At 42.5% G+C, this 26,804-nt stretch overlaps 1 protein-coding gene across 1 annotated transcript in view; it reads right to left on the bottom strand.

Annotated features, from left to right (window-relative positions):
• Positions 1-22,192, bottom strand: part of SPON1 (spondin 1) — a 179,301-nt gene extending 157,109 nt beyond the window's left edge. Inside the window, exons 1-2 of the mRNA XM_082762198.1 lie at positions 21,857-22,192; positions 16,140-16,246 (exon numbers count right to left, since the gene is read on the bottom strand). Coding sequence (XP_082618324.1) covers positions 16,140-16,246; positions 21,857-22,079 — 330 coding nt within the window. The 5' untranslated portion in view covers positions 22,080-22,192. The remainder of the gene's footprint in view (positions 1-16,139; positions 16,247-21,856) is intronic.
• Between the last annotated feature and the right edge of the window lie 4,612 nt (positions 22,193-26,804).

Below are 26,804 nucleotides of genomic sequence, written 5' to 3'. Positions count from 1 at the left end.
GCAGAAAGGACAGGAGGGTCCCAAGGGAGAAGGTGGGCCACCACCCGCACGCATCTCTTGCCGTGACACTGCTACGCCGACTGTAAAATAAAGATCCAGGATTTATGGCACTGCCACAAAAGAGCTAAAGCTGCAGGCGGATTTCAGAGCAACCCCATATATACAAACATTAGATTAAGTCTGCGCCTCCTGATGTCTCGGTGTGTTGTTTTGAAATATAAGCTTTCTTTACGTGTGTCAACTTCATGGCTGTAAATAGACTTTCCAATTAAAAATGTGCACTCCCATCATACCGTACATGCAAATGACAGAGCACAAAAGCTTCAGAAAAAAAATATCTCAGTCTCAAAGGAATTTAATTCTCTTGAATATGTATATCAAAACTGTGAAGCTGTTTCATTTGAAATTTCATTAGGGCAAATAGAAATTCAGTGTATGCAGTTGCAGACTGAGGGGGAGTTAAGTACATTTTCTTTGGGGAAAAAAAAACAGCTTTTTGTGACATTCATTAAGAAACTACAAAATTCATTTCCAAATCAGTTTGACACATAAGCAAGGAAAACTTAAACTTGCAGATCTCTAGCAACAACAATCTTCTCAGCGATATTCCATCATTGCGAAACAGGCAAACGTGTATGGCATCAAGAATATGTAGAATGGAATAAGTTATAACGCGGGATTTAAATGAACAAAAACTGTATTTACTTTGGTTCTATTTCCAGTGTTTTCCTTCACAGCAAATCCAGGTGAAATACGACAGATTTCTAAAAAGATATTCCATTGTTCCAAAGACATGCTTCAAAATAAGCTGTTTCTAGTTGACTTGGTGGCCTTTCACTGAAATTTAGGCTTTGGAACTCCTCTGACTACTAACAGCACAAAGTAGGAAAATATTAGTTCACAGAGTTTCCAGTTTCATAACATAGTTTTGTCAAAATACATTTTTCTTCTGAAAATATGCTGTTTTAGTCAATATCATGTAAAACATTTGTGTAATTCCAAATGCATTCGTAACAATCTATCCTGAAATTACATGTTTTGATTTTTCATCACCTCAGGTAGCGTTGCTTCAATATTTTATGATCTATTATAAATAATGCAATACAAGGAATAGCATGCTTCATTTTTATCTACATATAAAGTGCTGGCAACCTTTTGATTGGAAATTTCCAAGTCATTTAATTGTTGCATTAGTTAGCACAACAGTGCTAACTGTTGACAGAGGACATTTCTCATTTCAACCAGTTCCATTCCTCTGTGTTATTCAAAGACCCCTCTGTGTAGCCCTTTTTGCTACCAGCCTGAGTTGTGGAGAATAAATAATTCTTCTGTGTTGTTTGGGTCTGCCTTTCATACAGAAAGAAAAGTGACAGAAAAAAACAACAAATAACTGCAAGGCAACCAAAATTGCCTATACTTTCTGCTGATGATCTGAACTGTCTTAAGCAGGCTTGAAATATTATTGCTCATGTGCTACAGCTGGTCTGATGCTCAGTCCCAGTATACGCTCCTTCTGTTCATCTATGGATGGATATTAGAGACGATTCCTTAAAATCTCAGGATCTTTGCACTCAGCTCTCCCCCACTACTCTGGTCATTGAAATACAAAGAGACAGCAACGGTCGTGATGCAAAAGAAGGCAGCAGCAGGTGTTATGCCATAAAGCATTCCTTTTTCTTTTGGCAAACAATCAATTTGCAGTGGAATAAAAGAGATGAGCCCCCTCCTACTGCGCTTCTAAGAGCCATCTAAAAAGATCAACAAAACTGAGGTCCCAAATGGCTGAACTTCACCTATGCATGCTCTTAGTCATACTTTTCAAAGATGTAAACATTCAGAGAATTTCATGGAACTGAGCACAGAATAATAATAATGTCTACACGTGATGTTTAAACGGCAGCGTGCAGAGTCTGGAAATGGACAGGCACGGTTCTAGGAGAGTCGCGGTGCTTTTGTGCTCATCTCATGCACGACATGCACCATCCACCACCACAGCACCATGCTTAATTCATGTGGGCAATTCTACCAGTAACTGAAGTTGGAAAGTAGCAGCTGGCTGCTACGCTTTTTCTAGCTGTGTTTTAACTGATGTCGATGATGACAGCTTTTAGCTAAGGGGTGACACAAGCTCAGGTCCTGCCGCGCGTCCTGGAGACTTTAACACAAAAATGATGGCATGCAATTAAGAGATTGGAAAGCAAACAGAACCAACGTTTACAGCTATGGAATTAGAAGTTCCAAATTTGCAAAATAAGGCTCAAACTACCTTTTTTTGTTTGTTTTATATATACGTTAACTCTTTCTTAGTGGCAGACAAAATTGCATACAGATCTCATCATATGGAACACACACAGCAAAAAGCATCTGCCACAAGGCTACAGACAGCAATTTTGTGCAGTTTATGGGATGAGGTTCCTTTACACTTCCTTGTCTTTGTTTATGACACTTCATCTGCTCAAGGTTGAGAACACTACCTGAAGGAAAGCTTCTTTCAGTTACAGGACTTTAAACAGGTTAGGGAAAGTGTCCTGCAAGCAAGAAATATAATGGAAAATTAAGTACAGCACCAAATAGAGTGAATCCAGACAATACTGCCTTCTCTAACAAGTGAGGAAGTGTTGGTATGCAGGGTTATAAACAGCTGACGCTTCCTCCTAGGTTAAGTGAGAACCTCCAGCAGATAGCTGTGAAAGTTTTGGACGTTTGTTTGTTTTGAATCTGTTCTTTTTAATCTGAGAACAGGATGCATCCAGAATCAACAGAAGTGACACAAACGGTCTAACCTACCTATGCAAACATCGGCAGAACACGAGCAGCATGGAAGCACCAGCAGTAACACAGATTTGCACTGCAGAAACTAAATATGGCCCAGCAAGTGCTTCCTAGCTCTTGAAAAGTCTTTTTTGTTTCTAAGGCTGAATTTTGGTGATAGAAGAAATCTATCTCAGTGTTTAAGATCAACCACACCAGCATGAGTTTCAATGTTATTCTGAATTATTCTCAATAAATTTCTTTTACATCTTTATACACACTAATCATGCAAATTTTGTAAAAGTGTTTCAGAAAACAATCCTCTGAAGCATGCCACTGTAAAAAGACTTTAAAAACAAGATATAAAAAATGTTGTCTCAAAAGGAGGGAAAATAACTTCCGATGGCCACATATGAAGTAAAAATTAATTTTCAGGAGATATGGACACTTTAAAAGTGATGCCTTATCTCCAGAATATGAACCATGTAATTAGAGAAGTATTAAAATGAGAGGTCAGGAATCATGTTTAATAGATAAGGAGATTATTACTTCTGGGATTGTTTTATTTTTTTAAATGCACAATACTTCTGTATTACACAGAGCTCAGTAGGCATTATACCATCCACTTCACTAATCCAGAATACATATTAATGGTACTCCTTCAGATTCTGCACTGGCAACAAGGAAGAACTATAGTGCAGCATGGATCCAGACCCATTTATTGGCTTAAGTGATCAAGCCCAAAGTGCTAAGAGTATTTGGAAGGTTTTTTGTCATTTAAATATTGTAGTAAAACTTTATCTTTCAGGTTACATACCAGCACAATGGCTGCCATTACCAGAACTGTTTTTATGGACCCCACCAAACAGACAGTATTATTCTGTGCTCTTCTTTTAAAATCCCCGTGTTATATTTTACACTCATGACAGAAATGTTACATGTTTCACAAACATTTGTTATTTTATGCATGGACAGTATTTACACGCAAGAAGAAAGAAGACTATTTAAACATTTTTGATTCAAGCGGCAAACACTGTACGTAAGGAGCAGAATTCCTGAAGTTTAATCACAGCTGAAGTATGATTTGTGATCTTGATTAAGTTGCTTGACAGTTTATTTTTCTGTAAACTGGTTTTGATAACTCCACATTCTATAATTATTTTTTTTTATGGAATGTAGTTTACACAAAAACTTCAAAATCTTCAGCAGAAAGGCCATATCAAAGCATATTTGAAGGCTATATTACATCCATAAAGGTTCATGCAAATCTGGTAGCACTGACAACAGGAAATTTTTAGGACCAGATGCAGTAAATTTAATCAGAATATAAACGTAGTAATGATTTCTCTAAATTCATAAGAGGTTTCATCAACAGTCAAGCACCTTAACAGCAGCGACTTCAGCATTTTATCCTGACTTTGTATGTTTTCCATATTTTTATCCTTGCCCAGGTCCTTCCCACATTTACATTATTCTGGATTATTTGGCTCAGGCATAAGCAGTTTTTTGTACATCATGTGTATGGATGTAAAAATACGAACAGAACTGTTGGTGCTCCAGAAACAGCTTCCACAATGGTTATATCAGGTTTGTTATTCTCCAGAAATTATGTCAAATCTCTTTCGTACTTGGCAACAAAAGGCAAATGGGTTTAGAAACCGAAGAAGATGTGGCTACGTGCACTGCTCTTTCTGTGGAAGCTGGCAGTTGCATAACATCTGCACCACATGCAGAGCTGGCTGTTTGTTATGTTGGTTTCATACATTTTGCAACTAGTGCAATCGGATGAGCTGATTAGTGAGCATAAAATGAGCTAAAAGAAAAAAACAGGTAGATATACATATAATTTTGAGGAGGTAGTTTATAGGTATTTTTCATCCTTAACAAAAATCCTACACAACCTCTAAGAAAAACGTTCCAAATTAGCGTTTGGAACACACAATATTTGAAAGTGAGGCTATTATATAATCCCACTGTCTAAATATATCATAACCGAATTCTAATTTATGTTTGTACTTTGGATAACCTTTGACGATGAGAAAACTAGGTTACTGAAAGAATCTCATAGAAAGCCAAGAAATTGTGTCTAGCCAAAAAAAAAAATAAAAAAAATACGCTGGTCCTGCATGTACAACAAACAGACATTTATGATTCAAAAAACATTTATGATTATCTTAATAGTACTAGGATTCATCACAACGTGTGGGCAGACTTTCTTAACAGGTAGGAGTAGCGTGGGAGGGGGTAATTTACTAACTTCAGATTCTGGCTATATTCCTATATCTAGGGTTCCCACAATATCATGTACAGAGGCCAAAGCAAAAGGACCACCTATAAGAAGCAATCTGCTGCCTTAGCAACCATTTAAAATACCTCCCTGTAGCTTCCAGAAAGCATTTGTCTATTAATAATATAAAACAGGTAGCTAATTTTCATAAGAAAGTGATCTACTGCTCAAAACAGGTCACAGGATAAAGTATTTATCCAGTTTCAGTATTTGTTTGCTACTTTACGTACCCTCTCTCCCCTTCTGTTCTTCTCCTCTTTAAAAAAAACAGTAGGTTAGCTAAAATAGGTTTGAGACAAACAGACTTAAACCAAACAACATCAGGTATTATTAAGCCTGCTATGCAAGCAGGTCAGCTTTACTCATGCAATTGGGGAAAAAATGAAAAAAATAAAAAAAAAAATAAAGATTTAATAAGTTCCAAGAGAACAAAACCCTGATGTGTGCCTGACAAATCATGAACAAACACCAGCAATGCCCTAAGGAACCTGTACTATGCTAGTGACTGTAGCAATATATATATATATGTATATATCTTTATATATACATATATATATATATACATATATATATATATATATATATATATATATATAAAATCTTTAAAGTTATAGAACAGTAAGTACTAAAACTGCTTCTTATGTACCCATTCTTTTAAATGTTTCTTTTGAAAAGAAATGCAGGTCTAAAAGAGCTATGCCCACCCACAAGGACAAAAAAAAGAGGCAAGAGCAACAACAGTGCCTCAGTTCACACAGATGAGAATAATTGGAGCCCAGTTCAATCTGTGAAGTAAACAGAAGCAGGATGAAGGCTTTTCAATTTACACCTACAGCCTACAAATTAGTAAGCAGTCTGCTAGGATGAGTTTGCCAGAGATTGCATAATAATCCTACCCACAGTGACAATGCAGGGAATGGGGAACAAAATGGTAGCTCTATACCAGCAGGGAATTTCCCTTTCTAATTACTGAGCGCTATGAAAAGCGTTCTCGAGAGCCAAACGCTGGCTTTTATGAAACTGGATCAGGAATTTCTTGCTACTCTTGATTTATTTTCATAGGAAAATTAGTTTTTAATACACTGCTGTTTTAATAATCAAAAGTAACTACCCAGACAAAATACAGAATACTGTCCAGCAAATAGTTATTTGTAAAAAATACTTAAAAAAATCTTGTACAGAAAGTCCAACGGGTTACCAGCAATAACGGTGTCTTGAAATGTCTTGCCCCTGTAGGTATTCACTTGTCTGTACAAATTGAAATCAAAAGTGCCTAGGTCAGAAAACTCTGCTTGTGCTGCCCTTGTAGCATACATTCACAGCCTGCCCCTTACAGAGCCATCAGAAAAGACAAGTGGAAGATGCCATTTGCAGTTTCTCTCAGTAACTGCAAAGGGCAACAGAATGGGGAGGGAGGGGGGTAGCTGAAGACAAAGAGTGAGAAAATAAAATACTAGCCAGCTGTGGGGAGTGTAATTACTTACAAGTAACTGTCCTGTCCCCTGTCAGTGACTGCTGGTAGGTATATTTACACTGGGGGTGACTCCCAGCAACAGCTCCCTCCGGAAACACTTGGAGGAGAAGTCAGGAGTCATTTCGGGCACAACTATAATGGCAAGTGGCGCATCATTTCAGGACTGGTCTCAGTAGTGAGACCGTATCTAAAAATGCCTGTTCCCTGATCTTTCGCTTGTACAGCCAAAAAAAAACAAAACAAAACAAAAAAAAAAAAAAAAAAAAAAAAGCTAAGAGGTTGAGGGGAGGAGGAACAAGTTCTGCCAACACAGAAGGGAAAAACTCCCCCTATTTTAAGAAATGGCTCAAAACTAAAGGAGCGAGTCTAGGACCAGGGGAGGCAGAGATCACCTTACCTCCTGCTTGGAGTAAAAGCCAGATCTCCTAGCTTTGTCTGCTGGGTAAGAGGAGAGTCTTGCGTAGGATCAGGGCAATTCTGTCAGAGAGCAAGTGAGCAGATGAGAAGCCAGCAATAAAAGCACGACTCTTAGAGCAGTGATGACAGCAGCCAGGTAATCCACGCAGAACAAGATGCAGGGGGCTCGCTGGGATCAGTGCATGTGGGAAACAGAAAGGGCACCAGAGAACAGACAGGACTGAACAAACGGTACCAGTGGGATGGCTCACGGGGCAGTGCCTCAAGAAACCTTTCCAAAATCATAGTTAGGTCCTAGATGAACACTGAGAACTTCTCTTACAGGACTTAACATTAACAGAAAGAAATATTTTTTAGGTGATCATCAGCAGAGTTTAAGGGGATGTCAAACAATTGGAGGGAACCAGAATGTGGGGTGACAGACCAGGAGAAATCCTAATGAGAGATCTCAGTTCGTTTGTCCGAAGAGGCTCTTCTTTATCAGTACTTTCAGTTAGAGATATCCTTAAAATCCCAGACTTTAGAAACCAGGGAGGAACAAGGCCACATTACACTGAAGCAACCCAGCACTGTGCTGGAAAGAGACAAACTCCCAAAGTCCTGCAAGAGTAGATCTGGGAGAAAAAGCAATGTTATATAGATTTTTGGTCATGGACCCCAAATAGTCTCAGTCTGGTCAGGGAAAGGAGATGTCTTAGAGCTACATTCTGGTCTTCTCTTAAAGCTTTTAAGGAAAAGAAACTGAAAAAACAAACAAACAAACAAACAGGTATTTTAATCAGAAATATGTCTGCAAAGTCTCTTGAGTAAAGGCTATCATTGAAGCAAAACATCTGATGTGTTTAAAATGAAAAGGTAGATTTTTCAGTTTTACAAGCCTTTGCCTATTCTGAGGACATCATTGTGGATTTCCATTCAGGACTGCATGAAGTGAAGAGACTACAAGCAGTTATAAATGTGTATTAGGATAAAGTACTGAAAAGCAAACGTGTTGAATGCACCAGAATCAAAATACGTTAATTTCCCTGAAGAAATCTTGCATCACTGTCACTGTAAGACAAAACAGCAATATTGTTCATCATTACCTGGCTTTTATGTCCTGCGGTACATGGAGAGGAATTCAGGCCGTAGTCTACACACACCGCTCTGACGTAGAGTAAATACACTGATCAGATGAGTAATGATCCTGGGTTGTTAGGTCATGAGAAAGAGCTATCACAGCAGAGAGAATAATCAATTACACCTATTCAGGACAGCAATGGAAGCTGAAACAGTATCCCTTAGCAAACACCCAGAGGTTCCTACCATCCGCAGAGAGGGAACAGTTGCAAAGGAGGCTGAGTGTCAGGGCAGACCGCAATCTAGGTCTAAGAAGGGCACACATGCAGTGGGGAATAATGAAAGCTAAATACACGGTCACTGTGGTAATGCAAAATTGCCTGCTGAATTCAGAAAGTGATCTCAGGACAAATGGCACAGCAAACAGCAGGTTCCAGCTGGTAGCAGTGAATTCAGCAGTGAGTTGTGATGAGAGCTGACTTGCCTCATGACCACGGAGCCCAGGGAACTGAAGATCTCTAATATGGTCTGAAGTGCAGCTAAAAGATTTTCTCTGTAACAGACATTCGTGAATCAGTGAGAGAGACAGATTCCTAAATTTGTAAGAGCTATTTCCAATCCTAAACCACCAGAAACTCTCTGAAGGCACTCAAGACCATTAATTAAAGAACACAAACAAAGCACCACTTAAATTTAACTGGGAGACCTCTTACTGGTGCACGTGTTCCTTTCTGGAAACTCTAGAGGACCGAAAGCAGGATTTTCTTAAAAGAGGGGAAATGTCCATACAGCCTGGAGAAACTGCCCAGTTGAGCCTCAGCCTCTACCATCACCTCCACCCCTCCTACCTTCCCCCCTGCAAACACTTGAAGGGAAAAGAAAGCACAATATGAGAGAAGGCTTTCAAGTCCTTCTATAATTTTGCACTTCTGCACTCCACTCATCGTAGTCCGGCAGCTGGCAGTACTTATCTGAAGAGAAGCACCAAAATGAGCACGTTTCCCCACAACGTCCATTCCTTTTAAAAACCCTGTATCAGTCTGCGGGTAGCGTGACCGTCCAGATCCATAACTTATCATAACTAGGACTGCAGGCAGCAATAGCTGAAGAAGTCCGGATGACGAGGGAATAGCTGATAAAAGCTCTGTAACCTGATGCAAAGTGGAAGTGCAAAGAACAGACACTTGCTCCGAGGTCCTGCTGATTGGAACTGACACACTGAAGGTTTTCTGATGCTGCAGAACAGCAAATAACTGCAACAGGGGTAAGTCACGGAGCATTAAAGAGAAATAATAAGAGCTAAGGAGATAACAGTGGTGATCTAGCTCAGCAGAGCCACAAAGAATCAAAATAATTGCTGAGAGCCTTAGACGAAGCTGGCAAACAATGAGACAAAAAGGGAAATCTGGGAAGGAAAGCCTGATGGCAACAGAAGTAGTAAGGAAAAAGATGCTGAACTGAAGTTTCAATGAAAACAGAGCCCAGATACACAGTTATAGCCCGTTTAGCCTGTGCTAACTGCAAAGCATCTGGCTATTGCCATTGGGTTAAATGTCTTTGCTAAAATTTCTTTCTTCAGACGGCGACTCATCTATCTGACACTGGAGCAACGATGCCTTCGGTAGGTTACCTGGGCTGGAGGAAAGGGGTATTTAAAACACCTTCCTTTAGAGTCAGTGGGATGGATGTGTCCTCTTCAGCACTGCCTGGGGGGGAAGAACACGCAGCTTCTGCTCATGGACAGAAGAGAGCTGGTGGGATCTGCACGCATCAGACTTGGGCTCTGAATTGCATAATTGCAAATGCAAAACTGGCTGTGGGTCTGGAAGCAAGATCTGTACAGAGGACTCCTGTAAAGCATTAAATGGTCCCAAGAGGCTAAGAAGGGGACTCCCAGTGCTCATGCATGTGACAAGCAGTCTGGAGTCTCCGAGGCAGACAAGGACCGTGCTTCCCGTGTCATTTCCTCCCTTCACATCTTCCCACATAGGCGGGAGCTGATTTGTTAAGCACCAACGCCAAATTCCAGGAAACAATTATCTAATGAGTCTCTTCAGGAGCCTCCTGGGACCAGAAAGTCTTGCTAATCCAAGGCAGAGAATAATCTAGTAGATATTCTTTTCCACGGGAGATTTAAATAGGCAGCTCTAATACCTTACCATGACACAGGCTGGCACTGCAGAGGTAGACAGCACGCACTGGCAGGCTGCAAGGCAGGGGAAAAGTTACACTTGAGACAACCTGACTCTGATAAGCCTTGAATCCTGCAGTTTTAGCTAATGTATCTCAAGAGGCATGTTTTCTGGTTTTTTGTTTGTTTATTTCTTGTTCACCTCTCCCCACCCCAGGGGAGCAGGTAGTTGTGGTTTGTTTTTTTGAAAGCACAACTTGAAATATCAACAAATAAAATGTTTGTAAATAAGTACATGTAATTACTATCGCAGAGCTGTTCTTCTGCAAGTGCCTGATGCTCACCACTCTTCTTTTATATGATAATCTTTTATTGTCTGAAGCAAGACACAGCAATTTTTAACCAAAACCTTGCCAGTAAGTGGTTCAGGTTACAGTTCTTCCAGTGTACCAGTCCTTTTTATATGTAATCGCATTCAAAGGGTTCATTCACATTTTCTAATCACTGGAACTTGCTGTGACAGATACTCAAGGATTAAATATAAGCTTTAACAAAAAAAAAAAAAAAAAAAAAAAAAAAGTATCATGATATGAGAGTCAGGGAGCTCTAGAAAATGTGTGAAAGTTTCCATCAAGGACAACCAATTCCATCCTACACAAAACAGGAGCTAAGGCTTATTTTACATTTTTTAATTTATTTTTTTTTTGGTCTAGAATAATGTGCACAATGATTCTTGTGCAATAACTGCAAGGAAAGATTGGATTTTAGCAGAAAATCAGGAATACTGTGGCAAATTGAAAAGACCAGGAGACATAAATATAACATTTAATTTTTCAGAATTCATCTCTCCTTTCTCAGGCTCCAAATCATATACCTGGCACATTCTGACTCTTTCATCTTTAACACATTCCTGTAATAGCATTGGATTGTGCATTTAATGACTGTATACAGCTGTTTCGCATTGATTTATCTCCTGCTGATGGCAGAACTGCTGATCAAAACTTCAGAAAGAGAATTTTCATTTAGGGGCTTGGATGCAACTGCACCCCCAACCCCCGCCCTTTGTACGGGGGTGTTACAGCAGCTGGCTCTCTTTGAAGCCAATGCACGCAGCTTTGTGTCCTTCTCTTTCTGATAAACACGAACTAGTTATACATGTGGTGGCCACATAATTACTGGGCTTAAAGGCATAAGGAAATAAATAGTGTCCATCCTTTTCTTACCCCCCTCCCCCCCAACCTCACCTGTCACTCCAGGATTACATATCCCGATGTCTGAACCCTCCTTCATGAAAATCCTGAACAATTCTTCAAGTTTGAAGTTTTAATTAGATAGGGACAACGCACTGTCATTCACTGGTGTGAGGAACCTTCACCACGAAACTTAAACGATATGGTTTTAGTATAAACTGAAAATTAATCCCACATGATTTGCAAACCACCAGATGATTGAACGTTTCACATCAAATCAGAGTGAAAAATCATTACTTCCATATGCTTACGAGCAGTAACATGGTTGACTGTTCCAGCGATAAGACGCTGGGAAAGTGAAACAGCTAGCAGAGTTTTGAGCAAAGCAACATCATTTCATACATCTCAGAATAAGCCATTTACTCATTGCCTGATATGCTCAACGTGGGATATAAGGTTAAAAAAATATACAGTTGAGTGCAACATCAAGATGGCAAGTGTAGCTTAATATTAATAATAAAAAGCTTCATAATTAATTGCAGTGGTTTTTAAATATAAACTCATTTTGAATATAAATACGTGAACTAGTAAATCACGACACAGTGCTAGAAGCCTTTTTACCCTGCTTTCAAAACGCAGCATCTCCTGCTTAAAAAGGCACAAGATTCCTGTAAAATGCTAGAACACAGCAACTGAGGATCTGCTTTTCTGAGAGCTTGTAAAAATACCTTTTAATCTAAAAGCTTTGGTAAGCACTTTAGTCAGCTGAACAGCATCAAAAGAAATGATCACCGTTCAGCAAACAAAGGAACAAAGACAAATGTTTGGGGCAGTTCAGGGTAAACCTAGAGAAGGAGGACTTAGGATAAAGACCGCTTACCTTACTTATCTACTACTGCTCCAACTTTCCTTACATGTTTTCTGCTTTAGCACACACCCCCAGCTTTTATGTGTGTCCTGTTTTTAATGAAACCTTCACTCTTGCTCCTGTTGTGCCTATGGATGTTCTTACATTGCTTCTCGGTATGTTCTTACATTCATTCTAGAGCACAGAAAGTGAAACCCACTTATTTTCTTATCAGCTGAGCAAAGGGATAGTTTCAGGGATACTACTGTGATGAACGCTACTACATTCAGAAGTAAAATATCACAAAAACAGTGGACATCACACAAGAGCCTAATGGCTGATTATGCTCAAACAAGACAGATAAATGTCTAATTGTGAGCTGTTGAGTCTGTTTATCACCATACGTCAGAAAAACACGTCACATTTGCACAACGCTCAAGTTTTCCTTGAAATTTCCATAAAACACGATATGTTGAAGGGTTTAAACACACCACTTGGAGAGATTTTGAATGTTTTGTTGCTGTTGAACACTTCTTAAGAAAAGATTCAGAAAACATCACAACCCCCAAGACTTTCCTTGGAGTATTTATTCTTCCTCAGAGATGAAAATGAATCAGACAAGGTTCAGCACTAAACTTCTATTATTATACATTATTTACTAAACTAAATCTATTACATTGCATAATCACACTGATTAAAATGGCCTGTATAGACACTGCTCTATAGTCTATCAGTTCTTGATTGTTGCCCCCGAGTATAATTTGCTTTTAAATTGCCTTCAAACGATTTGCAGACTGTTGCTAAACATTACAAAACAGACGGATCAGCATTCTGCACGACAGCAGTTGGGAAGGTTTGTGTAAAGAGACCAATGGGACGCAATAGTCGAAGCTCTCAGAGTGCCACACTGCACCCCCAACTTTACAATTATCACTGGCGTAAGTAAAAGCCATATTATTACATTCCCATATTTCTGTGACTGAATTTGGCATATTTAACTCCCCAGCTATATTTAGTTTAGCTACTTAAAGTATGGTTGTGGGAAACAACGTGATTTTTTTTGTTTTTAAACCCAAGTTGTGCCCTGGGTGTGCTACAAGGACAAAGAAAAAGAAGTTTGGCCTCATTAATAAAGAAATGGTAATGTCAGACCTAAAAAATCTCAGTTTTCTCAGTGAAAAACAGAATGGTGGAGTCCAAACTACACTTCTGTAAAGGTCTCTACTCTGTGACAAGTACAAAGGTAACCAAAAAAAAAAAAAAATACAGGAGAAAATACCTGTTCAACCAAGAATTTTAACAGCTTTGCTATTTATAGGATCAAGACCCTGCAGCTTAATGATTAATGAAGACTGACCGTACCTGCTGACTTGCAGTCAGACAGAAGTCAACGAGCCATGAGGAGGTTGTAAAAGGCAGAGCACAGCCCCTGCCGGGCAAACTCACAGCAGCCGGTCACTACATGTTCATCCCGTCCAAGGGGGCTCGCAGCAAAACCTGCTGCAGCACGGCCATGACCCCAAACACCACGTTTTTCCATACCACGGCTGTATCAGTCGCTGAGAAGGCAGTGCTTATTTACCACCCTGCTGCTCTAGCACATGCTCCTCTACGTTGTTTTGAAGCATTAGGCACAACAATCAGGTCAACGCTCAATGGCTCTGTGCAAACCCAAAGGCACAGCCCCACGGCACCTTCGCCTGAGCACAGTGCCTGTGCAGGTTTTGCCCAAGAACGTCTGGGCAAGCCACGTTTTGTGATTGGAAAGTAGCATGCACAGACTGGAAAATACGGTGGGTTATGTTCTCTGAGGGCAGGGAAGGAAAAAACAGTCTTAGGTTTGTCGGCCTCGGGTTCCTTCAATCCTGGCTACGCTACAAAGTCTTGCTGCTATAAATGAAGCACTTTGCTTCATGCGGTGCGTTTTATGCTCCTTGCTCTGTTGTGATTATTATTTGAACAGTAAATACGTTTCTTTGTGGAGGCAGAGCTTTATTCCAGTAGCCCAGAACTTGCATCCAGACTTTTGCCACTATTTAGCGGTTTTCAGCAAGTTCTGTTCCATTAGCTAATTCATTGAGTAACATGTTCTCCATCTGAGCACTGGAAATACAGAACTGCAAATGGCATGCGAGTGATGCTACACGTCGTATTCTGTAAAACTGTTTAGACACCGTTAGGATCTTCGTGTCACAAAGCAAACAGCGCAAACTTCTGCACTAAGCTTGCCTATTCCTCTTCCAGTAACGAGCACCTAACCATGATCCAAGAGACATCAGTATTTATCGCTGTAAGTATTCATTGGACATTTAAACAAAATTCTTCAACCTGCATGAACGCAGGCAGGACTGGCAGGCACTATCTAAATGAGCTTCAGTTAATTGCGCTAATGTCCGACCAGTACAGTGAGTACTGCCCGCCCCACAGACATACAAATTTAGTTGCAAATAAAATTTGAAACTCTCCTCTGCCAATTAGAATACCAATTTCAGATTGCAATCCGTATAATAAAGCTAATTAAACAACCTTTCCTCCACTGAGATCCATTAGGCTTTTTATGTTTTGATCTATTTAGAATTTCCATTTGCCTCCCACTCTCCGCTGACTTGAAAATTCCTCTGTGTTTCGGGAAAGCTTAGTGAGTTTCTCACTTTATTATGAGTTAGACGTACATCTGGCCATACAGGAAAAACTCCGGCCAAGTCTTTCCCATTAGCCATGCTACAGAGACATTAACAACTGAAACAGAGAAATTATTGGTGACAAGTTTCTTTCTAAAACTGATGAAGCACACCATTTCTACTTCTTAGCATCAGCTGAGGCTTTAACGCTGGTTTACTTTAAAAAAAAAAAACAAAAAAAACAAAAAAAAACTGTTCATATTAAACAGATTTATATAATATTAGGAAAACATTTAGTTTTAAGGAAGGTAGAATTATTCCAATATCAGATACATTATCATTTGTTCCAGGTTTTCTTAGAAAGCATATGAAAACTAGAAAGAGGCCTCTAGACAAACTAGATAGGAAAACAAATACTCAAATAGGTATTGAGTTTGCACAGCATATTTGCTATAAACAAGACACAGAAGACCTTTAGGAAGAGATGCTAGCATTACGCTGATTTCTGTCCCCCTATAGCTCACCAAAGTAAAACCTTTGAGTATTTCTCTTGAACACACAGAGGTGCTTCTTAGTGGCAAACAACATATTTTACACATAAATTATTATTGAAATTACTATCAGTATTATTAACCATCCTGTAAACTATAATCAGTACCATGTACAACGTTGCTAAATTTGGAAACAAACAGCAAACAATACCTCATCCGAGAATCTTGGGCAACAACAAATCGACACAATTTCTATCCATTTTCATAAATATGTTGTGTATTCTCAATTTCCAGATTTTTTTTTCATGCAATGTGAATTGAAATAGACAGAAATAGTATTTTGTGAATCACCGCTCTGGGTTCCAGTCCTTTGATAATGCTAAACAACATTTCATCCCACTGAATGTGTTCGTTAAGTAAAGTACTACTAAGCATCATGAAACAGCAGAACCTAATTTATGACTGATAAAAACAATCATTACAGCTGTGGCAAGCACACTTCGCAGAAGGGTAATCTACATCTGAAAGAACAGAAATACCTAGGCAAAGAAACACAAAAAGCAAAACAAATAAAATACATTTCATGCTCCCTTTGGATAACAAATTCAGGCTCTAGTTCAAATATTTTATGCACGTGCTTAACTTGAAAAGTGTAGGAAGGCGAGTTGAAGTCAAGGTATGAAAGCCTTGACCTCTTGAAGAGATTGCATAGAATATAAAATACGTTATTCTGTTCTCATGTCAGCATCCACCAATATTTGTGCTTACTTAAGCATATTCTGCATTCTCTTGTGCAAATAATAGCTCCCTATGAGCCCAGCATACAGTAAGACAGACTCCTAGCAGTACAGGTCAGGGAAAGATCTCTCACCTGAAAAGTTCCTGCATGGTCTTCTTCTTTGTCACCTTCTTTTCCTTCCTTGAGAGCAATCAATGTGAACCCTCGAAAGTACGCAGGAGTGGCAGCAGAAAGTGTCACTGAAATATAAGAAACAAAGAAAACGTACCATTAGTTGTGAAGGCAGACACATGCATATAATTTCTCAGTTCAACGTGAAACGTGTGTGTTTTAAATTGGTATTAACAAAAGCGAGAGCACTAACAACATGGAGCAGAGCCAGCCAGAACGCAAAAATCTTCAGTCCAAGTTTCCACATAAACCAAAAAGCACTGGCAGAGTACTGATGTGAAATCTCCCAGCTATTTTTTCATGCCCTCTTTTTTTCCCCACAGAGATTGCTCATCTGTTCAGCTCCACAGGAGGTTGTGTTGTTTGTTGTTGTTGTTGTTGATGATGCCTTTTTGTTATTGTTTTGTTCTTATGCGAAGAAATATCTTCTGAAACATTTGGCTTCAGCTTTTGTCCTGCTTTGAGCACAGACAAGGATCTAGGCATTAGTACACAGAAAGTTTCTTTGACTCTAAAGCAATGTGACCATACCACGTGCCTCAGCTTAACTAGCCAGAGGTGCTAGCTTTAAAACTATCCTTCATCTTCTTCGTCCTTTATCCTGCTTCTTCCTCAGGGCAGAACAGGACACGAAGTTGAACTCCTGGGTAAAACCGATGTGTATGGCTGTGCTGCCAAAGCACCCTACGTGTCAGCACAACACCTATCTTCACACTCCGATCCTGACCACGACGGTGTTGTTGACTAGAGCTGCTAGCAGAGAAGAAATAGCGTAACACTGCCTGTTCTGATTTTACTATGCTCGGCATCGGGACTGCACCCCTCATGTTCTGGTGGTGCAAATCACCTTTGTATGATCTTACTATTTGCCACCGCCAGCACCTAAGCATCACCTGAGCTTCGTGTCAGCTACAGCTCTTCTGAATGTTATAAAGCAAGATGAAACAGGACAGAGCTTCGAGGCAAAACTTTTGGGGATATTTATACATTGCTCAGCCTTTTTCAATGCCTTATAGGAATCTCAGTCTGAAACAGAGATACATTTTATGGAAGAAATCTGTTTGGATTAAAGGAAAATGGTTAGAAAACCAGACTAGAAATACTAGAAATCCTCGTGAGTAGCTTTTACTTCAGCCACGATGCAGCCAGCGCTGCTTGTAGCGCACTATTGTCACGCTCTCAAACCCTGCCTGGCACAATAGGAACTGAAGACCACCCAGAGTTTTCATGAGCAAACAGCAACTGCCAATTGCAATCGCTGCTTCCTAGCTGGGTATTCCCGAGGGACTGCCTCTCACACAAACAGGAGGCGAGGAGCTGCACCACGTTACTAACAACGACAGACAGCCCTGAAAAGATACTCCTTTCAGAACGTGTTCAGAGTTCATTTGGAATACGTGGAGCCCTTTTTGATCTAGAAATTCTGTAACAGAAAAAAATATAATAAGGTGTTTGAAGGCTTCTAAGCTTTTTGCAGCAATATTTGGGGCTAAAACCAATGGTGTTTGAAAATAGCAGACTGGACAAATACACAAAAGGTTAAAAACTGCAAGTGCCACATTTACACCAAAGTGAGTTGGGTTTTTTTTGTTTTTTTTTTGTTTTTTTTTATAAACACCTCTACAAATATAAAGCACTTATGGGCATATGAGCAAGCCCCTAAACTCCCATGATTTTCTACTTGTTCCACAGAACCTTAGCATGAACTTGAGTCTCATCATTTCTAGGGAGGAAGAAACTTTGACGTTTTATGTATGGGAACCAAGTGGCTGCGTAAGAGCAACTAATGTTACTATGTTTCTAAGCGTTGCTCTAATTTATTAATTCATTATCTGCCCAATAATTACTATTGCCAGTCCAATTTTGCAAACATTTGCAGCCCAATCTAAATGAAAATTCATGGCCAGCCCTTTGGTTATAGTAATTGGGAACAGCACTGCTGAACTCAGTGGGGACGAACCCATTGCACTCTTTTGAACACTGGTTCTTGGAAACTAATTGCCATAAAAGCATTTCACATGCAACAACTTTTTCCATATATTATATGTAATTCAAAAGTCTGAATCACCATGAGCAAAAAGTTACACCAGAAATACTTCAATGCTTACACAAGGAAACAGGGATTCCAGCTGTGAATTGACTCAACTGTTTTCATCCTCCTCCTCACATTTATGGATCAACCCAGTTTCCAAAACCCCTACCAAGAAACCGAGGACATCTGAAGTGCTACAAAAGCTCTCGGGGGGGGGAAAAAAATTAAAAATAGAGGAGAATTCCCAAACCTGACTTTCAGCTGTTGCACGCCCGGGGTTCCCACTGGGCTCCTGCTGAGGGCTGGGAGTTCCCCTCCCTGGGCTCAGCACTGCTGGTGGCGTTGCAAAGAGGGGCTGAGAGCTCATCCCGGACACAGCAGCCCCTTCAGAAACCCCCTAAGCACCTTGCAAAGCGGCTCTCCCACACACCTCCCAGCCCTCCTGCTGCCCCGGGGTCCCCAGCTGAAGGGGGGATGAAAGCAGCAGCTCCTTTGCTGCAGGGCGAAGGCTGCCTGACTCCGTCCCACGCTGCTGCACGCCCTGCGTCTGCTCTGTGCAAGCACCAACAGCTCCGCTCCTCTATCTGCTTCTCTCTGCAACTGGTGATATGGGAGAAGTGCTGAGATCGTTACAGAACAAGGGCTCGCTTGTACATCACAGACGAGCGCTCGCACATCGGGCAGGAGAAAGAAATTCAGAAAATTCAGCGCTCCTTGGAAGAGAAGTCCCACAGCGGACACAAAGGGAGCGCAGCGTGCAGCACCAGCCCAGCTTGGCCTTGGTGGAGGTGGGAGTGCAGACTGCTGCAAACAGGGGCACAGGGAAGGACGGTGCTACCCAAGCAGTGCAGCGAGGGACTGCACAAGTCGCATCCTCACCCTCCTCAGCAGTGCACCTGTTCCTGGGTATCACGGCAGGAACCAGGCGCTGCGTGTCAGCACGTCAAATGGATGCTATTCCGTGTATATTTTTAAGAGGTTGAAACTTAACTCGTTTTTCCTGGAAAGCTCATGCAAAATTAACAATCTACAGATCGATAGAGCTAAGACTGATTAGTTTCAAGGACAATTACCCGGTACCACTGAATTAAACTTCAGGGCTGTCTGTGCCTTCCCCTGGGAGGAAGGGGAAAAACCATGTGTTTTGGGCTACCTCGGGCCCAACTTGAGCAGCAGGGAGAGGGGACCGTGCCCCAGGGTGGTGTGCCCACAAACAAGCCTGGTACCAGTGGAAGACCAGCTCCCCACACGCATTTCTGTCTGCTCCCCAGGGAAGGAGGCGACACTGCAGGCTGAAGGACCAGGCAGAGAAAGGCCACGGCACCAAGAGCCCGAAATAAGATGTCAGAAACGTCTGTGCCCCATGGGGGAGCCACAAGACCCAGAGCCATTGCTCCTGCATTACACCTGAGGGAGGAAATGAGGATGACTGCAACCACTGGAGTGCTGCAGCTCTTCCCATCACCACAGCTCCAAGGCCTGAGGCAGAAGGCACGTCAGGCAGCGATCTGGAGTAACAAACATCGCTGGACGCCTCCACACCGCTGGGGTAGTGGCGGATGGGATTTGTATGTAGAGTGAGTCCCCGCGTTATCCACCTTGCATAAATACTCGTTTATTCCAGGAGCCCACTAGGAAACGTGCCAAGGATCCAGATTGAATTAAACGAGACAGGGGCCATGGAAACAGGCGGCTTTGGCTCCAACTCAACTGAGGTTGTGCAAATCCTCTGCAGCGTAGGCCATCTAGCAATTTACAGCTAAAACCCCTACAGATGTGCTATAACCCCACATTTTTAATTGTTAGTTAGATTTTCTAACCTTTGTATAAAACAGTAGCATAGTTCCAGTTGTAACACAGAATTTCCTTCAAAAATGAGCTCTTAAAAACATTCCATGGTGCTGCTATTGTCACAGATAATGGATATATTAGGCTAACATTTACTTATGTTCTTCCAACCCTCCATAAAGCGTCCTTAAAGGACCATTCAGATAAAGTATTCAGGTGGCACATAAGCTTAATATCAAAACCACGTGTTTTGGTCTACATTTTCAATTTTTATCATTAGCTGTAATTTTCTCATTTCTAAGACACTACAATATGCTAATGTGATTATTGATTGAGCTCCTAACATCAAGATCTAGCATGTCCACAAAATTAACTCTAATCCACTGGGGGCTTTCTTTGCCCCTACATTTCCATGTAATAGAAACTTCTTTGGCAGGTGCCTCTAAATATCCGGTAATACTTTCACAGAAGTAAACTCCCAAACTTCTGCAGAACATTCACGTATTTGTCACTGTTGAGGAACTTGACATTTACTTCTCTTTATCCTGCTTGGTAGACGTGCAACATGGTGTCTTTCAGACTCCTGGTACTAATCCTAATGCCTAGGTTAGGGTTAGGCTAACTGTACCAGTTAACCGACTGATGGGCAATGCACATTTCCTCACACCACACTCAAATGTCAGTTATCGAGAAAAAACTTTATCACAAATACCACAAAGCTATAGCCTGGTACTCAAAACAGGTTAATCAATGCAGCAGAGATTTTCTTCCATCCTTTAAGAGAACATGATGTGTAGACTTTTTTTTTCTCCCCATCTGCCCTAAGACTCCCATGTTCGTGCAATGGGAAAACGTTGCTCTTTACACTGACTCCAAGGAAGGTCAGGAGAAATACTTAGAAGAAACACTCAAAATTGGTTTTCCAAAGTGATGATTTCCCCAAGAACCCACTCATTTTGCCTATAAAAGAGATAGGGTAAAGTACATAAAATAAAAATAGAAGTCCAATTTATTTTCAAAGTACTTTTAAAATACAAAGGTGACAGTGTATTCCATGAAGGTTTGCTTCCAAAGGGACTGTGTAGTGAGGCAGGAAAAGTGACCAAAAACTGCCTTTATCTATTAATTAGAAAAAGATGCTGAAGAGTGCTTTGGAAGTTAATTTCAAGGATTGTATGTGAAGCGTTCAGCAGAGAATGAATGCCTCCATCTCTTATTTACAGTGGTCATTAGCACCATCTCCTCTGCCTCTTTCCTGTTTGAACCATCTGTTCTTTACCCCAGGAAAAAAAAAAAAAAAAAAAAAAAAAGAAGGGGGGGAGGTAAACAGAAGTGCAAGATGTGGGAAGTTGGCAGCATGCTGCATCACTGTTTGCCCATATGCTAACTCATTATATTAACATTCATATTTCAGGGCAAGACCGACCAGCTCCGAGTTTCCTCTCCTTGCTGCTGGATGCTGAGGCTGCTACTCGCCGCGCTAGGTTTAAAGGGGGAGGAAGAAATCCTACAGAAGTCGGTGAAAGAGGGAAAGAGAGAGCGCGTTTTGTATCACGTCAACTTGTAACGCTGAGCCGAGCCGGCAGAGAGAATTCATAAAAGGAAGGAAAATCCTCTTAATGCTGAGTTCGTGCTTAGGAGTAAAGTGACACCGTGAAATCCAACTCGCTCTCACTTGTCAGGAAAGCATCCCCGATAAAGCAGTGCGTGGGAGCACCTTACCCTGCCTTCACCCACACAGCCACACGCGCTCCAGCAGGGACAGGGAGGTGAGGGGCACGGAGAGCCCCGCTGTAGTTTTGGGGACACTTGTCCTGACCGCGCCGCTGCTGTGGGAAGGAAAGGACGGCCAACTTACCCCGGTAACTGTTCCCAGGCTTGTAAAATTCGGGATCGCCCTCCACCCTGAGGCTAAATTCATTGTACCCTTCCCTCCGGGTGCCTTGGGCTCGCAGGATCCGGCTGCAGTATCCCTCGGATTTCGCGGCTTTCTCCAGGGTTTCGTCCGAGAAGCCCTTCGCCACCAAGGGGACCGTCAGCGCCAGCAGCCGCAGGGCCAGGGGCTGCAGCCGGGCTCCCATCCTGGGGGCTCCGCGCAACTTCTGCCCCCGGCTCGGCACGGCTCGGGCAGCGCCGGCCCCCGGCAGGAGGCTGCGGGCGCGCAGGGACCGGGCTGGGCGGCTGCGGGGAGAGAGGGAGGGGAAGGAGGGGAGGGCAGAGCCGGAGGAGAGAGAAGGGAGGGGAGGGGAGGGGAGGGGAAGGGAAGGGAGGCGGGGAGGGAGGGGAGGAGGGGATCACAGCCTGATGCTGCCCAGATCCCGGCGCGGGGCTGGCGGCGGGGTGGTGCCCGCCCGCGGGGATGCTGCGGCCGCAGCCGGGCAGAGGGAGGGGGACGGGGCCGGGGATGGTCCCGGCTGCACCCCCCCGGCCCTCGCCTGCCTCCCAGCAGGGGCACATCGCGAACGGCAGCGCCTGAAAGGAGCCGGGGAGCAGCCCCGGGGCGCCCGGGCACGGCTGGGCTGCTGGCGCACCCGCACGGCAGGACCCCCGGCAGCCACCCGCAGCGAGAGGGCAGCGCCGCTCCCGCTTAATCACAGAACCACAGGGCTGGAAGAGACCTCAAGAGCATCGAGGCCAAGCTCCGAGCTGCAAGGACGCCGAGCGACTTGCCTGGATGCCCCAAAGTTCCCAGCAGCAGGGAGAACGGGGAGCCTAGGCCATAGGGTCCCCGCACCCCCGGCGTGCTGAGGGGTGCAGGAGGGCACCAAGCTCGGTGCTGTTGTCCAAATACAGGCAGCTCTCCACCGAGAGCTGTGGGAGGATGCTGAATGGTTTGCTTTAAGAGCTTGCTACTGCAAGCTCCTTTACAGGGTAAAGCGTATTTATAAAGAATATAAACCAGCACAGCCTCAAAACACACGCTCAGTGTTAAGAGCTGGATGAGATTTTCAGTTTAGGATGAGATGAGAGAAGGGTTCAGCTACAGGAGGAAGGAGGATAAAGGCTCTTTCCACAACTTCCTTTTTCTGCTCCTCTTATCCCTTCGATATCACTTTGAAACACCAATCCTGGCTTTCCCATGTAATCTGCCAGGTCGCCTGCCCCCGCTCAACCCTTTCCCTTCACTGTCCCCTCCTGCCCAACCCACAAGTACAAGGGGGGTACTTCACCCATCACCTTCAGAGCAATAATACTGGCTGCTTTTGCTATCTGGGTTCCTCCTTGACAGCTATATTGAGCTCACTTGTTTGGTAAGAACTGGGTCTGCTTTAGCCAGGTTCCTCAGTCAACTTCATCAGTTAAAAAAAAAAAAAAAAAAAAAAAAACAAGATGCAACTGAGACTGACAAAACAACTAAAACCATACTGGTTAAGGCACCTAACTTGCTTCATTCTCGATCCTTGGCTTCTCATTTGCTTTTCAATCAATCTCAGCAAAAGAATTACCTGACCGAAGCGTTCACAGCAGGCACTGCACACATTCCTGCACAATCCACCGCTGTTTGGAGCCAGAGCTCTGGGCTCTCACTCAGCTCCTCCAAGGATTTCAAGTCACCTCCACGGCTTTTTTTTTGTTTGTTTTCGCATAGCATCAAACTAACAGTTAACTGATTCCTCAGCATCTATTAACTCTTCATCTTACAACACATCCTGTATCTGCCACTTTTCTTCCTCCCTGAATTGGTCTGACACATTTCTTCCGGCTTCTTTCTTTTTTGTTTCAATGCTAATTTTTTGTTTAAAAGTTAAAGCGTTGGAAAGTTTCCTGGAAAGGTACGATACAGTGTCTTGTTAAGAGGGAATGCTTCAACTTAGCAACTGATACAGATAAATTAACTTGCACTGCCTACAGCCATGAAATGAGTAATTTGTTGCCGAGACGTTTTTAGAATATGGGCGATGTCATTAAGCATGGGCATCCTCAGGGTTTTCTATTTGTTCTACTAATTAGTGTGTGTTTGCCTAAAGCATCCAGCATGATGTACCAGTCAAAGACACACGCAAACTGATGAATCCGACCATCCATGGCAAATTTAACAGAGAAAGCTTCGTATCTTAGAGACTGCAGTGCTGCTTCTCTTTGTGCACTTTCTGGGATGAATAAAGTTGCTGTTCATGACTGTTAGGCATAACAATCATTACTGGGGTAATATCGCATTTGATGGAGCCGATATGGTTGGAGAAAGCTCCTTCCCCCCGCCCCAACAGCAGGCTTTCCTCACAAACAAAAACACCAGAGCTGCCGTCTTCCTTACCTTTTGCTGCTTCTGATACGAAGCTCATTTTAAAATGAGATTTTAGGGGACTGCACTAACTACTGCAGAACATCCCTGCATTGACTGGAAGATATCGTAGGTGGTGTTTTAAATTTTCCTTCTTCCCCACCTTCTGTTTCTACGCTTTCAAATAGCTATGCGAAGTCTCGGGAAGTATCCGCAAGGCGAGATGTGCAATGTAATAGCTGTCTATGCAACACTTGACTTTAAGGCCCCTAGCACCCGAAGCAAAGGGGCTTCAGGTAAATGTCCATACCGATTAAAAAATGACTGTACCCCTCACAGCAGTCTGTTCAGAGAGCCTCCAAAAGCAGCTAATTAAAACCATCAGGGTGACAGGCACCTTAAGTCTCTTGGTCATCGGCTGCTTGATAGCCTTACTGGGCGCTAGGACTCACCCGTACATAGTGATAACAACAGAGGGATAAATCTTCCAAAAGTTGACTGACAAGAACCATGCCTCCTCTTTTACACAAGCGCTGGTAATTATAGTACTCAATTAGGGTATTAGAGAGACAGGTTTCAATTCTGTGCTTGGCTTGCTGCTGTTCAAAGCCTCATGTCTAACCTGTCAGGAAGCCTCTCACCGTGAAGTTGTAAGCCTTCTGAGCAAGTCCCTCATGGAAATGTCAGATTTCTAAATTTGAACCAAAGATCAAACGAATGGCCAGAGAGAAGGGAAAGCGAGTGTGCCCTCTCAATTACAGGCATTTCCTGGAGACTGAGATCTGGGGTGCTGCTTCTTCCTCAGAAGACGTTCATTACATTGGGATCAATAGCTGTTTAGGTGCTCAGCTACTGCTGGAAGCTTGCAGTAAGTGCATTCTGAAAGCTGCCACCAAATTAGGACAGGTAGGTTGATGACAGCCCCCCAAAGACCCTTTCCTCTGAGACAGATGTTTGGTTGCTCATTACCATCAGGACGGAGGATGCTGCTGCTCTGGCAAAAGAAGAGTGCATCAGATGACTAGCAAGTAACACTGCAAAACAGCCTGCAGTAAAATCTTCGGTGACTAGGAACGTAAGCAGGGAATTCGAGGATTGCCATTTCAAATGTCCCTATCCCATTTTCAGATCTTTGTCTTAATACAGATCAATTACCCTCATTTGCATTTCCATCTCTTCCCCCTCCAGCAGCCACATTCATTTTTTCTTGAACAAAATGGAATCTTCCTCTATTAGTTTAGATGGAGGAATATTCCCCTTGCTACTAAAATTCCCCTCTGTTGGCAGCAAGATCAGGGCTTTTCTAATGCCGATTGGTCTGTGCTGTCTTAGAAGCCTGTTTAGAAAGAGATCTGGCGAAATCTGTTACCCTATTAGACAAAGAAAATGGCTTGGGAGACACTTAAGATGATTTCTTACAGCTCTGTGGCACTGTTCTCAACTTCCTTTCTCCTAGGAATCCACGAAGTGAAGAGTAATGACAGCAAATGTTTGCAGAGGGCTGCTCACCATTTATACTACTGTCAGTCAATACAATGCCTCTCCAATATTAAACTTCCCAGTAGCTCAATTACATTTGCCTGTTTAGCCGTGCATGTCAGCAGCATATTTTTACACTGACAATACAATTTCTAGTACGTTTCATAGAAATATTTGGATCCTGACATGATGAGAATAGCGTCATATATATTATTAGAGAAACACTGCGATGCTGAGAGAAATGGGGAGAGAAAGAAAAGCACAGTTCAGGCTTTTTTTGGACTTAAATGTGGCAAAAACTAGGGGACAACACATGTGTTTGAAATTGCACCAAGGCTGCAAAAAAGCTAGAAAAGTCTTGCTAGCACCTTGGTAACACGGGCAGAACAGGATTTAAAACAAAGCTGCTTTTGAATGGACCTTTCAAGATTAAATGTTGACAGAAACTCATCCTCCACACAATGGCTATTTTGGGGAGGTTTGCTACAGCAAGACCCAGGCTTCTTGGAATATTTAAACTCAGGATTCCTTCCCATACCAGACAGTCAATATGTTCTTAAAAATCTCTTCCTTTTTCCCACACAACGAGTCTCAAGAGCTATCTTGGGAATCCCAGAGAACTCCCAAGAGTAAACTAAACAGAGACAGGTTCTGCAAACCCACCACACAGCTTCGTTTACCCCTAAGGAAGTTTGCTGCTGCAAACCTGGAGCACCAACAATTTTCAGACTGAGTCTCTTCCAGCTACACCCGACTGCCACCCCCCTCACCTATGGCTGCCTTTGGGAGCTCCGTGCTCAGCACCCTCCCCTGCCGCGAGGAGCAGGGAACTTGTCCCCTGGTCTTCATCAGCACGTCAGCCCACCGCCGCCACCCCACCACCACAGTGTTCAGGGGCTTTTTGGCATGGCTCTGCTTAAAAAAAAGAAAAGAGACTAAGTTTATCTGTGTTCTTTCCAAACTAAGCTACAAAACAACAAACACGCAAAAAATACCACCATGTTTTAGTTCTTCAGTTGCTCAACACCTGTAGACTGGCTATTGCTTTGACACGTTCACCCTGCATTTTTATTCCTCTGAGGCACACGATAAAGCTCCTGTTTCT

The sequence above is a fragment of the Aythya marila genome (genome assembly GCF_965140915.1).
Source record: "Aythya marila genome assembly, chromosome: 5".
NCBI classification, from domain to species: Eukaryota; Metazoa; Chordata; class Aves; order Anseriformes; family Anatidae; genus Aythya; species Aythya marila.
This window is presented reverse-complemented; position numbering and strand designations above follow the sequence as displayed.